General features: G+C 38.2%; 2 protein-coding genes across 5 annotated transcripts in view; one reads left to right on the forward strand and one right to left on the reverse strand.

Moving 5' to 3' along the window:
• The window catches only part of MTREX (Mtr4 exosome RNA helicase), a 97,823-nt gene extending 84,895 nt beyond the window's left edge, over window positions 1-12,928 (reverse strand). Inside the window, exons 1-3 of one of the 2 annotated variants that reach the window (XR_006605332.1) lie at window positions 12,576-12,928; window positions 3,158-3,295; window positions 898-964 (exon numbers count right to left, since the gene is read on the reverse strand). Coding sequence is in view for 1 of the 2 variants with exons in the window: in XM_004744652.3 (XP_004744709.1) it covers window positions 898-964; window positions 3,158-3,295; window positions 12,576-12,709 (339 nt within the window). In the remaining variant the exon portion in view is untranslated. The remainder of the gene's footprint in view (window positions 1-897; window positions 965-3,157; window positions 3,296-12,575) is intronic. The other variant, XM_004744652.3, reaches the window with a different exon arrangement.
• Window positions 12,929-12,985: 57 nt separating this feature from the next.
• DHX29 (DExH-box helicase 29) overlaps window positions 12,986-17,691 on the forward strand; it is a 58,427-nt gene continuing 53,721 nt past the window's right edge. For all 3 annotated transcript variants that reach the window (XM_004744651.3, XM_045075324.1, XM_045075325.1), the window contains exon 1: window positions 12,986-13,312. In XM_004744651.3, coding sequence (XP_004744708.1) covers window positions 13,132-13,312 — 181 coding nt within the window. In that variant the 5' untranslated portion in view covers window positions 12,986-13,131. The remainder of the gene's footprint in view (window positions 13,313-17,691) is intronic.

The following is a 17,691-nucleotide window of genomic DNA, read 5'->3' on the forward strand; positions in this document are numbered from 1 at the left end:
GATGGACTGCAGACAATTATGAAGAAAAAACTTTTGACCTCTTAGGAGCAAATTTTGTGCCCCCTCACCATCTTTTTAAGACCAGAGCATTGAATAGGGTCTAACTTTACTGAATGAATGATGAAATGGGTATTACAAAAGCCAAGCTAAGTTATTCTAAAGGAACATCAAGGAACTTAGGAAAACAAGTGCAAAAGAGGTATTTTTAAAACAAGGTTCTAAATGTCTATCAAAAGCCATTTTTCTCAATTTGGAATTACTCTTACTCAATATAGTCTTTTAATAAGACTTATCAATTACCTGTAATAGTAACTTGTAAGGCCATACTGTAAAGACAGAAGTCTTAGTATAAAGAAACAGTGTTACAGTTCCCTTATGTCCCTAATAGTTTATAAATTCTTACTTCTAAAGGGTATGAAAGCTATCAGAGACTACCACCTTATGGCAAATAATGAAATTGCAACATACCAGTAACCAGAAAAAGACATGAAAAAGCACATGACCTGTAAAATGGCACTATTACTTGACTTCAGGAGTATGGGACTGAACGTGTACCGAACACCTACTCTGTGCCAGGTCCCTTACACTAATTTTCTTCTATAATCGTCACAATCACCCCATGAGGTAAATCCCATTATTCCAAATTAAAAAAAATTTTTTTAAAGAGTCAAAAGATTAAAATCATCTGAGACTGTAGTTAGACAAAATGCTGTGTCAAGATCTGAGTTCAGTTTAGAATACAAAGACCCAGCTCCTTCCACTGGACTACATACCCCACAGGAACAATTATTGTTTCCAAAGCCCCTAAGACTAAACTGCTTGCTAATGATCATACTAGACAGCCCAAAGCAAACTCCCATTGATAACACCAACTTCCTACATACTCTCTGTGCTTACCTCATGAGTACACCCTTCAACAGTTTCGACAGATTGCACCTTGACTCTGGGCATCAAGTCTGCCAAACTTAAAAAAAAAAAAAAAAATTATTGAAGTTATGTTAAAATAAATTATTTTTTGTAATTAGATAATAAGCCTCTAGTCTTAACTGTTAAGGAAAATGACACTGTCCAATCATCAGTATGAAAACTGGGAAAAAAAACTACTATTAAGAATTTACAGGGGCACTTGGGTGGCTCAGTGGGCCTCTGCCTTCACTCAGGTCATGATTCCAGGGTCCTGGGATTAAGCCCCGCATCGGGCTCTCTGCTCAGCAGGGAGCCTGCTTCCTCTTCTCTCTCTGCCTGCTTCTCTGCCTACTTGTGATCTCTGTCTGTCAAATGAGTAAGTAAAATCTTTTTTAAAAAGTTATTTAAGGGACGCCTGGGTGGCTCAGTTGGTTAAGCAGCTGCCTTCGGCTCAGGTCGTGATCCCAGGGTCCTGGGATCAAGTCCCACATCAGGCTCCTTGCTCGGCAGGGAGCCTGCTTCTCCCTCTGCCTCTGCCTGCCTCTCTGTCTGCCTGTGCTCGCTCTCTCCCCCTCTGTCTCTGACAAATAAATAAAATCTTTAAAAACAAACAAACAAACAAACAAAATTAAAAAAAAGTTATTTAAAAAAAGAATATTCAAAAAAAATTTGGATTACTCAAATCTATGCTAAGAATTCAAAATGATCAATTAACATCTATATTTACAAAGAAAGTACAGATGCCAAGGGGATTATTCAAAAAATTATATCAGGGGCACCTGGACAGCTCAGTGGGTTAAGCCTCTACCTTCAGCTCAGGCCATGATCTCAGGGTCCAGAGATGGGGCCCTGCATGGGCCTCTCTGCTCAGCAGGGAGCCTGCTTCCCCACTCTCTCTGCCTGCCTCTCTGCCTACTTGTGATCTCTCTCTCTCTGTCAAATAAATAAATGAAATCTTTAAAAAAAAAAATTATTAGCTTAGTTCCAGTAACAATTAAAAAAAAAAAAGAAGAACCCCTCCCTCCAAAGTATTGCCACTACTTCAAAACATGAAGCTGGGGTTGCCTGGGTGGCTCAGTGAGTTAAGCCGCTGCCTTCGGCTCAGGTCATGATCTCAGGGTCCTGGGATCGAGTCCCGCATCGGGCTCTCTGCTCAGCAGGGAGCCTGCTTCCTCCTCTCTCTCTGCCTGCCTCTCTGCCTGCTTGTGATCTCTCTCTGTCAAATAAATAAATAAAATCTTTAAAAAACAAAAACAAAAACATGAAGCTGGTTATAAAAACCATCACATGATAGAGAGTACAAAATAAATCAGCTTATTATAGACATTGCTATAATTCATAGAAGTGTTCCTATTCTCTTCAAAATCCTAAGTTCTTATCTAGGTTCCGTTTAGACTCTGAAAAGGACAGGATTATGGAAAAACTGAAGAAAAATCATACTTTGGATAAAACCCAAGGGTTACTACAATAAGCAACAAGGATTTGAAATTGCAAATATATTGTAACCTATTCCAGTGACTTTGGAAAACCGTGCACCTGAAATATTTCAGTGACACTTCTACCAGCATTAACAGTAGCTACTTCTGTTAGCTACAACAGCTGATTTTAAAAATTCACAGAAAGTAAATTTTTCACAGTAGTACCAAGCCAAAATATGGCTACAAGAAGAGAGAAGCAAAGCTGTGCAGATTCATCACTGTAATAAAGGTCAACCTAACTAATTGGTATCAACTTCTACAGTGAGAAGAGCAACCAGCTATTTCACAGATATCCATGGGTCTCCCTCACTGACATAAGACTTGAGATTCATAGCCACTCTATTGCAACATGTAACAGTAAAAGTCTAATTCCTCTTAATATTCCTTCTCACTTATACCTTCCATTGGGCCAGTTTTATTCTTTCCATTTTTTCCACTCTCAGCGATCCTCCTCTTGGGAGATTAACAAATAAAGGCAATGTGGGGGTATTTTTCTTAAAAAACAAAACAAAACAAAACATGAGGCTTCAGGATTCTTTTTCAAAGTTGGGTTCTAAAATATTAAAAGATAAACCTTATCTATATTGCCTTCCATTTCCCCAGATGTTCTAAGCAGATGTTCTGTATTTTTGTATGAATATATAACTAAAAAATACTTTTCATTTAATTCAACAAACACTTTAATAAAGTAGCAACATATAAGTAAACTTTCCAGACTTCATGCAACCATCTAATTTAAGAGTTACTAACATTTATGACAATGGAAATACTACCTTAAATCTTCGGTTACAGATTCTTCCACCCTAGGCTTCTTTCCAAAAATGGGTTCATCTGTGCCCTCAAAATCTGCATCTCTCTTGGTTTTTCCAGTATTAGTTGACTCTGATTGCAATTTACCATCAAAACGTTTCCTAAAAAGTAAATGGTTGAGAATCAATTCTGCAGTATCAGTTCTTACTTTAAGGATGATTTTGTAAATTACTATTCTGTATATAGTAGACATCATTTACAGAAAGTCATGCAAGTAGATGTTACAAATCAAAACTGTCCAAAAGCCAGAATACCCTAATAAAACTGAACAGTACTCTTTTGAAATTTCATATTTTCTTGTAAGTTTTGCTTTTTAAAATATTCTACAGCTCACATTAACATTATTAACATCATACTTTTGAAAATTATAAATTTAAACAATGTTAAACATATTTACATAAGCACCTTCAATAAAAAATTAACGCTTTCGCTGGTCCCATAATTATTACTGTTAAAGAGGTAATTTTTTGTGATTGGAGTCACTGGTCAAAAGTACTGACAATAAATGGTATTGGTGGGATAGAGATATCCAGATAGGAATTTAACCGGACCTACATGCTTGTTACATGAAACAATCAATTACAAGTGGATCTCAGATCTAATTATGAAAGGCAAAACAACAAAGCCTCTAGAAGAGAAAACAAAAATATTTTCATGTTTTACTAAATAGGACATCGAATTACTAATCAAAAATTAAGTTTGATAAGTTGGAGTGCATTAAAACTAAGAATTTCTATTAATCAAAAGATATCGTTAACAGAGTAAGGAACAAGACAAAGAAGACATCTGAACCACATATAACTGACAAAAGTTACATATCTAAATAAAATATGGAGGTGATTACAAATTTAAAAATAAATAAATAAATAAATAAATAAAAGACCTGAACAGGGATTCTACAGAAGAAGATATCCAATTGGCCAGTAAGCATATGAAATTAAGCTCAAAGTAAGTACTCACATGGAAAATGAAAATTAGGCTATACTCAATCAGTGGCTCTCAAATTTTTGAAATCTGAATTCTTTGCAAGTCTTAAAAATGATGGAAGATTTCAAAGAACTTTGCTTATGTAGTTATACCTACTGGTATTTATCACATCAGATATTAAAATTGGGAATTTTTAAAAAATTTACTTCATTCTAAAAGTCATAACAAAACTGTAATATTATCATAAATACCATCTGATAAAAAGTAAGTATTTTCAAAATGAGAAGAGCAGCACTGTTTTTTATTTTTACATATTTCTTTAATGTCTGGCTTAAGAGAATACATCTGGAGCCCACATCTGTTTCTGCATTCAACCTGAGACAGGTACCATCATGAATTCCATGAACGATGCTGAGCCAAAGTCAGACACAAAGGCATATATTCTGAATGATTCCATTTACATTATATTCACAAACAGAAAAAAAAATAGTATGTTTTCAGGATAGTCACTTTTTCTGGAGGAAAAAAAGGATATCTGAAATATTTTATATTTTCTTCCAAATGAGAATTACATCAGTATGTTCAGCTTAAGGACTTCTACATTTCTCTTTTTATGTTTTACTTAAAGAGAAATGTTGATTTTTTTTAAAAGAATAACAAATAATAATGATCTGTATGCTTGAACAATCTTTCCATAAAAAAGTTCCTTCTTTGACACTTAGCAAAACCTGAAATTTATAAATCCTATTACTCCCAATTTAGTCAGAAAGGTATTCACTCTACTCTTGTCCCATGTTTCCTGCTGACTACTTTGGTGAATCTCTTTTGGACAAGCCATCAATATCCTTGGGCCTCAGTAAAGTAAGACATTTGGATGATATCTAATCCCTCCAGTTCTAACATTCTACTATTCTATCCTTGAATTATTAAGCATCAATAAAACCGTTACAATTGAAACCATTACAAGTGGGGTGCCTGGGCGGCTCAGTGGGCTAAAGCCTCTGCCCTCAGGTCATGATCCCAGGGTCCGGGGATAGTGCTTCACAGAGCTTCGCATCAGGGCTCTCTGTTTGTCAGGGAGCCTGATTATCCCCCTCTCTTTCTGCCTGCCTCTTTGCCTACTTGTGATCTCGCCTGTCAAATCAATAAATAAAATCTTTAAAAAAAAAAACCATTACAATTAAAACCATATAACTATAATGTAATAAAACCATTACAATGGAAACTTATGGTGAAAAACAAAACAAAAACATTTAGTTTGTATAACCTTGAGAAACTTAAAACCTAAATTTATAGAACACGTTCCTTCAGAAGAGCTATATTATTCATTACTGTATGTTAGACTTCTAGGTCTCGAATTAATTATTTCTCTTATAGCTTGGTATGTCAGTCACATGGGGAACTTGCACACTTGAAACACCTGAGTTAAACAGAAAGATGGAAATAAAAAGTTCATAGATAACAAGGTTACTCTTTAAGAATAAGTTTATTTTTTTTCCAAGATTTAATTTTTAAAAGTAATCTCTACACCCAGTCCAGAGCTTGAACTTACAACCCTGTGATCAAGAGTGGCACACTCTAGCAAGTGAGCCAGTCAAGCTTCCAGAAGACTAAGTTTTTGATTTACTGAAACTGCAAGAAAATGTTATTTCTAGACATGACAACCACATCATGGTCTCCTACATAGAATCATTTTCTTATACAGGATATTAATGCTACTAGCAAAATATGTCTGTAGACTAGATAATAGCACTGTATCAGTGTTAATTTTCTAATTCTGGTAATTGTTCTCAGGACTGAGATGTGGACCCCACTGTGGGGTAGAGAAGAGAGGCACCATTCTGCCTGCCACACCGTTGAAAACAAAAATGGTACATCTCCTGTGGAAACTTTGACAACACCCAGCAAAATTACATACGTTTACTCTTTAACCTCGTAATTCCACTTGTAGAAATCTACCCCAAAGAAAAAATGGCAAAAAAATTCAAAACTAAAAAAAAAAAAAAAAAAAAAAAAAAAAAAAAAAAAAAAAAGGAGGGTGCCTAGGTGGCTCAGTCATTAAGCATCTGCCTTCAGCTCAGATCATGACCCCCAAGTCCTGGGATAAACCCCACATCAAGCACCCTGCCCAGCGGAAGCCTACTTCTCCCACTTTCCCTGCCTGTGTTCCCTCTCTCGGTGTCTGTCAAATAAATAAATAAAATCTTAAACAAATTTTTAAAAAGACAAACATGTACACGGCTACCTGTAATAGTATAAAACTGAAAATAACCCAATATCAAAAGAATAAACATTACATCCACATAAGGAATTAAAACCATGCAGCTATAAAAAAGAAAGTTAATATATTAACATGGAGTTATGTCTGTTTCATCACGCTAAGCGAAAAATGATGAAAAACAGTTCTTATATGGCATCTTTTGTGTAATAGTGGATGGAGAAGGCAGACACAGATATGCACATGCACATGAGTATTTTCAGAAAGAAATAATGAAAAGAAACCCATAACTCAAGGGCAGAGAGAAACAGACCAGAAGACACAAAGATAAAAGCAAGGATGTTCTGTTTTATACTTATGATTTTGGAATTGTAAAATAATGTTTTACATAATTTCTTAAAAATTAAATTCCTGGCAATCCTCAAAAGTAGAAAATAAATTGAAACAAATGAACCCAATACATATCAAATTGGTAGCACAAACATTTAGAAAAGGAACTACTAAAAAGTATTTTCCTTGTCAGTATGATGTATTTTTCTAAGGACAAAAAGAATCGCATATTAGAACCACAAACTATTCAATGTTCTATTCTGAATAGCAATAATATATTGTTATTTTTGACTATTACAAGAATAAAATTTAAATATGTAATTATCATTAGGTATGAAGATTTTCCACAAAAAAGGGCATACAATTATCAAAATCAAAGCCAAATAAAACCTCTGTAACATTAATTACACTGTAAATGTCAGTATGCACTTTATTTTTTCTAAAAACAGTGATTCCCCAGTTCATTCCACTCTAGAGGCCTAAAAGCAATGAAATCCAGAAGCAATGAGCACTCTAAGCACCAAATAACATTTTCCTCTATAAGGAACTAGACTCTTTGGAGAGATCAGATTCCAGGTTTGGACTCAAAAAGCATTTTATGAGTCTAGAAAATCTTTTGCCAAAAAGCACAGAGGCTATCAAAGCCTGACTAAGCTTGCCAGAAGAACACAAGTGCCAATTTAAAGAGCACTCATTGGTAGGAATATCAAAAATAGTAATGCAAATGTCTCAAGTGTCCACCAAAACATGAAGGTATAAATATATATGTTATCTCCATAAAACTGAAAAGAGGAACTGGAGACACATGCCTCAATAGAGTGAATCTCTGAAGCACTAACTATGAGAAAACAGGCAAAAAAGGAATATACACTGTAGTATTCCATTTAAATTGAATTCTAGAAAATACAAGTTGTTTTCCAGTGCCAGAAAGATGAGGGGTTGCCTGGAAGCAGGGCTGGAGAGAGAATGCATTACAAAAAGGCGTGCAAAATATTTAGAGGTCTTGGAAACGTTACCTTGATTGTGGTTGTGATTTAGGATACTTTAAATATACACCAATAAAGCTTAAAAAAGAAAAAAGATTAAAAAAAGAGTGCAGACGAGTGCAACATACCAAAATCACAAAAATCCATTCATTCATCAAAATGCTTAACATATTCACACCAGTCAGAATGGCTAAAATTAAGTCAGGAAATGACAGATGCTGGCGAGGATGCGGAGAAAGGGGAACCCTCCTACACTGTTGGTGGGAATGCAAACTGGTGCAACCACTCTGGAAAACAGCATGGAGGTTCCTCAAAATGTTGAAAATAGAACTACCCTATGACCCAGCAATTGCACTACTGGGTATTTACCTTAAAGATACAAACGTAGTGATCCGAAGGGGCACGTGCACCCGAATGTTTATAGCAGCAATGTCTACAATAGCCAAACTATGGAAAGAACCTAGATGTCCATCAACAGATGAATGGATCAAGAAGATGTGGTATATATACACAATGGAATACTGTGCAACCATCAAAAGAAAGGAAATCTTGCCATTTGCGACGACGTGGATGGAACTAGAGGGTATCAGGCTTAGCAAAATAAGTCAAGAAGACGACTATCATATGATCTCCCTGATATGAGGAAGTGGAGATGCAACACGGGGGGTTAAGGGGGTAGGAGAAGAATAAATGAAACAAGATGGGATTGGGAGGGAGACAAACCATAAGTGACTCTTAATCTCACAAAACAAACTGAGGGTTGCTGGGGGGAGGGGGGTTGGGAGAAGGGGGTGGGATTATGGACATTGGGGAGGGTATGTGCTTTGGTGAGTGCTGTGAAGTGTGTAAACCTGGTGATTCACAGACCTGTACCCCTGGGGATAAAAATATATGTTTATAAAAAAAATTAAAAAATAAAAAAAAACTTAACATATAATCATACACCCATTTGGTCACCATGAGAAGTACCTTAGGGCACAACTCATTTCTCCTCAAACCGATCAAGAATCAAGCATTTTCCTGCTTTTTGTCTATGAACTGCATTTCAGGGTAAACTGCTGATAAGAGAATTTTCTTTTTTAAAGATGAATTTGAGGTAATAAATGCAGAAAGGACAAAATAGAAAAAAAAAATCACCATTTTGCCAACTACCACAGAAATAAAATAGCAAAGCACGCTAAAGCTATTATGTGAAAATCTGAAGGTTCATCTTTTTTAACCCACTCACCCATCTTAAAAACTACGTATGTCTTATGATGTAATGCAATTGAAGGGCAAAGCAGCACTATGAATTATTCCTATGTAAGCTGAATCTTATTAACTCTCTACTATCAGCAGTGTCCAATAAATAAATACATATACAATGCAGACTTCACATGTAATTTTACATTTCTAACCATATTAAAAGTATTAAAATCAGTTTTAATATATTTCATTTAATCCGATGTATAAAAAATACTACCAATTCAATATACATCAAGATAAAAATTAATGGGGGGGCGCCTGGGTGGCTCAGTGGGTTAAAGCCTCTGCCTTCAGCTCAGGTCATGATCCCAGGGTCCTGGGATGGAGCCCCGCATCAGGCTCTGCTCAGCAGGGAGCCTGCTTCCTCCTCTCTCTCTGCCTGTGTCTCTGCCTACTTGGGATCTCTGTCAAATAAATAAATTAATTTAAAAAAAAAAAAGATAAAAATTAATGGGATAGTTTGCATTTTTTCAAAAGCTGGTGTATATTGTATATTCAGAGCACTTCTCAATTCTGACTACGATTTAAGTGTGTAACACCTACAGGGGCATAGCAGGTATTATATATACTACACAGTTAAAGCTTTGGATGTAAGGACAATTAACAGTAAATACTTAAGGATATAAGAGCTTGTTGTGTAAAGCAAATTCAGGTTTTAGAGACTATAGAGGACAGAGGACCTGGTTCTTCAACTCAGCTATCCCTCCAAAAGACATCAATGCCATAAGAAAAAAAGAGGGAAACTATTGTAGAATAAGACTTCGGGGATGTACCAACCGCAACAGTGGATGAGCTTTGCCTGAATCCTGATTCACATAAACCAAGCACAAAAAAGTACCTTTGAGACAACTGGAGATTTCTCATTCTGGACTGAATATTCAATGATATTAAGGAAATGATGTAAATTTTCTGGGATATAGTAATGGCATGATAACTATGCTAGAAAAAGGTGTGCTTGGATGGCTCAGTGGTTAAGCGTCTGCCTTCAGCTCAGGTTGTGATCCCAGGATCCTGGGATGGAGCCCCACATAGGGCTCCCTGCTCAATAGGAAGCCTGCCTCTCCCACTCCCACTCCTCCTGCTTATAATCCCTCTCTCACTCTCTCTCTGTCAAATAAATAAACAAAATCTTAAAAAAAAAAAAAAATTGTGCTAGAAAAAAATCATTATCAGTAAGATGCAACTGAAACATCTGGGGAAAAACAGTATGATGAACAGCATTCAACTTATTAAAAAAAATAGGGGGGGTGTAGGAATAGAAGAACCATGACTTTATATTGCTGAAGATGGTATGGATACATGGAGTTCTTCGTACTGGTCTCTCTCCATGCTCTCCCACACTCCAGCCATATATTAACAATTTTCAAAATATTAAGTTTCTTTAAAAAGTATCCACTTGATCTAGAGTATAAAATACGCAAAAAGTTTCTCTAAATTCCACGATTTGCCCTATGTTACCTAAGCTGGATAAGAACCATGTATATTATGTTATGAATAATAATTATCATAGTGTGATAGTTGGAATCTGGCAAATTGGGTTTTTTTCCTAAAACCACTTAGAAGAGTAGGTCTAGCTAGAAATGTTAATAAATAAATTCCTTAAATCCCTAGTGTTCTATATTTTCTTATTCATTTCCCTTCTCTAATGTTCATGTATTTCCTAGTAAAATTAAAATGTAAAACTTTTGTATCCTACAAAGTTTCACTTGGTAAGCTGTACTGGACAAAGTGAGTTAATTTTACCCTAGTAAATTTTGAAGCACAGTATTTACTAAAGTCGGCAATTACTTGTATTGCGTTGTGCAAACTATAGTAACTACTAATTATTCCTATTTGGAAAAAAAATAAAAGGCATAAACGTGTCCTCTTTCTCATTTTCCCTGAAATGTACCCCCAAACTCTCCCAACTCCTTCCAAATCAATGAAAAAGACTATTTTTCTACTTTCACTCCTACTTACCTGACACTTCACACTCCTGACTGTTCTGTTTCTCTAATCCTTATCTTCAGTACTTGCCCACATGTACCTCCAACTCAAGCAGTACCATCCAAATGTATACTTCCAGTTCTGAGGTTTGCCCAAAACCTAATTAAAATTGCCCCCCGGAAACCTCTATATGGATATACTATCATAACTTTGTCTCAAGTCAAATTAACTTCATTTTCAAATTAAAAGCACCTGTAAATTTCCTTATATTTCTTCTCCCGGATATCCAGATCAAAATGTCTCTTTTGACTCCCTTTCCATGGTTCTGGCCTGTTCCATTCTTAAGACTTGTCACTTTTCTTCCTAACATTTTGCACCTTTCTTTTTCCTTCCTTCTGCTATCCCCTGACTTGAGATTCGTTTCCTAACTGACTAAACTAAAATACTTCCTTAATTTACTTTCTTATTCTTGTTGTCTTTCCTCTTTCAATATACTCTGACAACCACTACCACGTTAATTTCCTAAACTAGCACTTTACTTACCCTAATCAGTAAATTAGGGGGGAAAAAAACCCCACAAAAATCTAATTCATCAGCGTTTAAAAATGAAATTAAAATTCAGGTGCTTGATAGTCAAGATCCTTCACAATCTAAAACCAGTTTTTATTCTCAGTTTTATCTCTTGTTGTCCCTAAGCCAACACTGCCTCTACACCAATCTGTAAAAAAATAAATCTGCCCATGAGTAACAAATCATTTCCCTCTTGCATGTAAGCTCCCTGAATAATACAAATAGAGATCTCTTTACTGAACCTGCAGAACGATTAACTGTATGCACAACTTACTCTATCACCTACTAACCTTTAAAATATGTTCTATCAGGACTAAAAATTCTTTGAGAGCAAAATCATGCGTAATTTCATTTACTCTCCTGATACCTCCTCCAGTCAACATTAAATTTTGTTGATAAACAATGAATCATCTTACTTTTTTATTTAGAACCATCTTATTTTAATTCACGTATTAACTTTTTCTTGTCCTACTATAAACAATTCCGTACACTTTAAGGTAGTTTTATCCATCAGTCTGTATATAGGTTTAGGAATCGGTAAGCTTTAAAAATTTTCTTAGTAAACTCAACGATAACCAGCTTTTGACAATGTATTAGTACTAAGCCCCGTTAGGTGCTCAACGTACATTATCTCACTTAATCCTCACAATCTCAGTAGTGGGCACGCTCACGTTCTTTTTATGGGCAAAAAACGAAAGCGTGGAGATTAAATTTCTCTCCCTTCTCCTGCTGCTGTTTGCCAGTACCAAGTCAATCCAAGTCACGTTTTCTAAGCTCCTTAACCCTTTACTGAACTGGTCACTAGTCTCATTTTAAAGACTGTGCCAGGTATCGTGGGGTACAAACCTAAGAAATACCTTACCTCCCATCTCCCCTCCCTACCTCATGGCGTACACCGGCGGAGTCAGCAACTCAGGCGTTAAGGAATTGCAGTGGCAGATGCTCAACGCTGCATGCGGACACCGGGGGACGCCAAAATCCCGATTCACCAAACCAACAGTCTTCCTCCCCGCTCAACATTTCCCCCAAACCTCTACACTTGCCATCAGTCTGTATATATGTACCACTCAATGTACACTCCAGGTGCTCATGGTCTACGAAAGAACGTTGTATTTTCTCCCCACCAGCATTGAGGAAAGGAAAAAAAAAAAAAAAAAAACCTCCTGACATCTTCCTTACCCGCCCTTTTCCGCAGACCCCGGAGGCCCCTTCCATTTCCCCTTTTCTTTCTCCTTGTCTTTTTTAGTTCCTGGCGCCGTGGTCGAGTCGTCCTCGAACACGCTGAACAGTTCATCTCCGAAAGCGTCCGCCATCTTCCGGAGCTGGGAGACCCAAGCTCCCTACTACCCACGATGCTCTGCGAGCGCACCGACAGCGACGCCAAGGGAAGCTTCAGCTGTCGCCCCAAGTAGTCTATTCATACAACCCCAACCCCCAGAATTCTTCCTTGACTTCTTCTCTTCCGACTTTTCCTTTCCGACCACTACTGGGCGGCCCGCTCCCTGGCTGAACGTGGAGAGAGGGCCCGGCACGCCGCAGACACTTAGAGGGCGGGGAGGAGGCGGAACCGTGGCGAGTCGGACCAATTGTAAGGCAGCGACCGCCCAGGCCCGAGAAGCCCGGATGGAGGACGCAGGTTGGCGGCGTGGGACCCGGGGAATGTAAAGAGCGTTTGGAGGCGGTGCTGCGGGAGTTCCGGGACGAGGACGGAGGCTCCTTTTGCCAGAGCTGCAACATGGGAGGCAAGAACAAGAAACACAAGGCACCGGGAGCCGCGGCGGTCCGGGCCGCAGTGTCTGCTTCCAGAGCCAAATCCGCCGAGGCCGGAGCTTTTAGGGAGGCCCAAAACAAGAAGTCCGTGGCCAGGCCGCCCCCAGCCGCTGCCGCCTGCACCAGGGAGCCCCGAGTCAAGCAAGGTACGAGGGGTACTGGGGCCCCGAGCTTTCCACCCCGAGCAGCTGCTGCTGTTCCAAGGCAGAAGCTGGCGCGACTTGGGCGGGCCCTAGGTCTCAAAATTTGTTATCTCCCACACCTGGAGCTGCTAGTTCCCTATCTGGTGGCCTTACTCTAGGTCAGTGTAAGCTGTTGGGGCCTTCCACATTATGACAGTAGCCCTGTTGCAGCCTGGGGTCTCCCACCTAATCCCCCCCCCCACGCCCTCTATTTCCTTCTTCGAGAACGGAATAAAAATTGCATTTGCTCCCGTCTCAGCAGGGATCCGTCCCGAGCCACCACCTATACTAGCTAGCCTGATGCAGCGGGAGGGTGTGGAGTTCCTAACCTCCTGGAGCCAGACAGACCCATTTTGTACTTGCTCTTCATAGCATTTTCAGCCAGGGTGTGTGTTTTCACGTGTTATGGAGAAATCTGTAGTAAGAATTTCAGTACTAACACACGGAATATGGGTATAATCTATTGTGGAATTATCTACGATGTTTACCATAATCATGCTGTTTTGGCGTACTGTGCAATTTGGTTTGATAACTCGGAGATTGCTGATTCTGGCTACAGATGAGCAGGCCCCTATTACAACTGATTCTAAAAGATAAACAGGTGTGCTCTGTTTTGTTCTGCTTAGCTTGTTTGCTTGTAGTTTTTACTGAAATATTCGTCCAACACATATTTATTGTGTATATAGATACTGTGTTTATTGTATATACAGATACCCCTGTGTCTTTCATGATGTTAGGAGTGGGATGAACAATTGGGACACATCACCTTTCATGGACTTTGCTAATGTAATGGTAGATAGAGGTATTAAATAACCACACCTGTATTGCTTTATACTTATTAAGTGCCACAGAAAAGCTAAGGAAGAAAATGTAACAAGATAACCTAATTTTTACTGGGGGGGGGGGAGAGGTCTTAGATGGTCTCTTTGAAAAACAGATCAGGAGGCAGTTAACTTTGTAAAAGATGGGGGAAGTAGTATTCTTGGCAGAGTTAAGGAACCCCGTGTGCAGAGATCTTCAGTGAGGAGGGAGCTTGGGTCTTGGAGGTACTCCTGGAATGTAAGCATTGCTGAAGAGAGGATGAGACTGAAGAAGTTGACCCTTACCAAACTTTCACCTAGAAGATGAATAAATAATTCTTTGCCCTACATTTATTATAACATTTTTGTTGTTGCAGAAAGGTGATTTTATTAAAGCTCCGGGACAGGACCCATGGGTAAAAGAGTTCCTGCCTACAATTTATAATATTTTTAAGTGCAAAGATAAAATGCCTATAAATAGAGATACATAGAATTTCTCTTCGACTGTTATTCTTTAGCACTTTTCCTCTCAATCTCATCTTTTGCATTCTTTTCCTGATATTCCTCTGAATTCTTTCAACTCTAATAATTTGTTCTAATCTTTGTCTTCCCGTTCCTCCTGCTCCAAAATGTGATCCTCACCAAAGATATTAGTTTATGACAGTGTAATTCTCTCTTTATAGCCTTTGTAGGAGAGTACTCCATTACTAATTCTGTCTTGTCCTTTGTACATGACTCCTCAATCTGTTCAGTCCTGGTCTCTATTCTAATCCCAAGTCGGCCATTTCTATATTTACTTGGACTGTTTGGCCCTATTTTGCAAGCCTCTCAAATTTTACTCAAGTGATGCTAAACTATTTCCTCCCCACACTGGCTCTTTTTATTTCCTTGTTTCCTTTTTTCCCACATTCCTCTTTATACTGTTGGGGCCGATTCCATGCTAAAACTGTTAAACCCCTAGGGCCTACCTGGGCCTACTTAGCCATAGTGACTCCATGTTGTCTAGGTAGATATTTTGTTGTTTAATAAAAGCCTCAGCAGTTACTGATGTCAGTTCCAGGTAACTGTTGCTAAAACACACCTGAAACAAGGCCATTTTGTTTAATAAATGTCTCAACGCTTGCTCTCGGTTCCAGGTAACTGTTACTAAAGCACAACACCTAAAACAAGGCCGGACAGGTGGAAACATCCAATCAGCCAAAGCCACATATGTAGACGTCTGTGGTTGTGCCCTATAAAACTAGCCTGTAAGACCAAGGGGTGGTTGCCCTCTTCGGAGGCAGCCCTGACCAGTCAGTCTGGTTCCTGATGCTGATGCTTGGCATAAGAATAAAATTTTTGTTAAACCTTAACTCCACGTCAGTCTCACTCCTTTGATAATGGACCCAACATGTGGGGGCTTGTCCGGGATCAAACGACGAGCCCTGGGCCAGCATCAGAAGAATAACTTTGTCTCAGTCTCATTCCTTTGATAACGGACCGGACAATCCAATGTTAGTAGTTACTTTCAATGCCTTCCTTTCTTCCTCATGTGTAATCTCTTGCCCAGCTTCATGCAGTTTTGACTCATTTATCTTCTGTGTACACCATTTTCACTTTTCTTCTGTGGTGTTCACTCCTATCTAGGCACTCATGAATTCCTGGAGTACCAACAAAGCCTTTTGATGGGTTTCCCAACTCTGTTATTTTTCCTCCTCTAGTTTGTCCTGCATTCAAGCATCAGATTTATCTTGGAGAAATGCTGCTTTGTTCATAGCACTTCTCAGTTTCTTCCACAGCATCTTCACTGACTTTGTGATAAAGTCCATACCATTCAGCTAGCACCCATGACCCTTTTTCCAGCCTTTGTACTAATTCCTATATTCACCTATAGCAAATCGGGGGTATTTTCATTGTTCAAATGCAGTTAGTGACTTTCTCCTCCTGTATTCTTGCCATTTTCTCTTAATGGAATGCCACCTATCCCAAACACTGTCTTCCAAAATCCTGTAACACCCATCCCAGATGTCAGCTACTTTTTAAATTCTTCTGTACCCACAGCTCATTTATCATTGTTATTTGAATCATTCTTTTTGATGTCTAGGTCTTGCCTGTTGTATGTGAGGAAATATCCCACAAAATTTTAGGAGGTAGAAACTGTTTCGTGGATATGTATTAATATACCTCAGTGTCTGTTCCAGTGCTGTGCATATAATCATTAATTTTTCATGGATAAGAGAGAAGGAGAAATAAGGAAAAGGAAAATAAGGGTGGACAAATTAAATAATAAAAAACCAAAATATCACAATAAAAGATTCTAAGAAATAATATTAAAATAGTTTGCAATAAGCATTTTAATGATCCCTCTTCATTCTCTTAACAATACAATGAAAGAGGTATTATTATGTACATTTTCCAAATACATACACTAAGTCTATGGGTTAAATTTTGACTTCACCAGAAGATATTTGAAGTCCTAATCCCCAGTACCTCAGAATGGGAATGGGACCTTTTAATCAAGGTTAAATGAAGTCATTAGGATGGGTCCTAATCCAATATGACTGGTGTCCTTATAAAATGGGGAAATTTGGACACAGAAACATGTACTGAAGAACGATGACTAAAGAGGCACAAGGAACAGATGACCATCTGAAAGCAAAGGGATGCCAAGGGCTACCAGAAGCAAGGATAGAAGCATGAGGCAAACTCTTCCTTTGACCCTTCAGAGGGAGTTTGGCCTTGCTTGTTGACACCCCAGTTTCAGATTTCTGGCCTCCAGAATGTGAGAGGATACATTTCTGTTCTTCTAACCCAACCGTAGTGCTTTTTTCATAGCAGCCCTATTAAGTTTCAGAGAGGATTAAGAAAATGGTCCTGGGACACCTGGGTGGCTCAGTTGGTTAAGCTGCTGCCTTCGGCTCAGGTCATGATCCCAGGGTTCTGGGATCGAGTCCAACATCAGGCTCCTTGCTCAGCAGGGAGCCTGCTTCTTTCTCTGCCTCTGCCTGCTGCTCTGCCTGCTTGTGTTCTCTCTCTCTTTCACAAACAAACAAATAAATAAATAAAATCTTTTAAAAAAAAAAAAAAAAGCAAGCAAGAAAATGGTCCTAACTCAAATAGCTGTTAAATTCTCAAACTGGCTGCAAAAAAACAAACACACAAGGAGAAATTCAGAGGAATTAAGGCTAAGAAGTCAAGAGAGAGAAAATGAGAGGTTATCTATTAAATTTGTAGAAAATATTTATAACTAAATATGTATACCAGTACATATAAAATAAATCTGCTGTGCAGATTGCCACATGGTTTTTCTTTTTTCCTGTTTGGGTATTTTTATATAACATATGTTAGGCCTCCTTTGGAGAGAAAACATTATCTCTGAACTTGTTGTAGTTGCTAATGTAACTGTTCTAGTCCATTTCATCTCTTCTCTTTTCAGAAGTTTGAGGTATTGTATATAGCATTACTTTCTCAAAATTGTCCTCTCATCTAGAGGTAGAGAATCACTGCTGCCATGAAATGGTTCTTGGCACAATTCTCAGTATTCTCCCACTCCCATTTTTTCAT

Source organism: Mustela putorius, unplaced genomic scaffold, assembly GCF_011764305.1.
Source record: "Mustela putorius furo isolate JIRA1106 unplaced genomic scaffold, ASM1176430v1.1 tig00000145_pilon_pilon_pilon, whole genome shotgun sequence".
In the NCBI taxonomy this organism is placed as follows: Eukaryota; Metazoa; Chordata; class Mammalia; order Carnivora; family Mustelidae; genus Mustela; species Mustela putorius.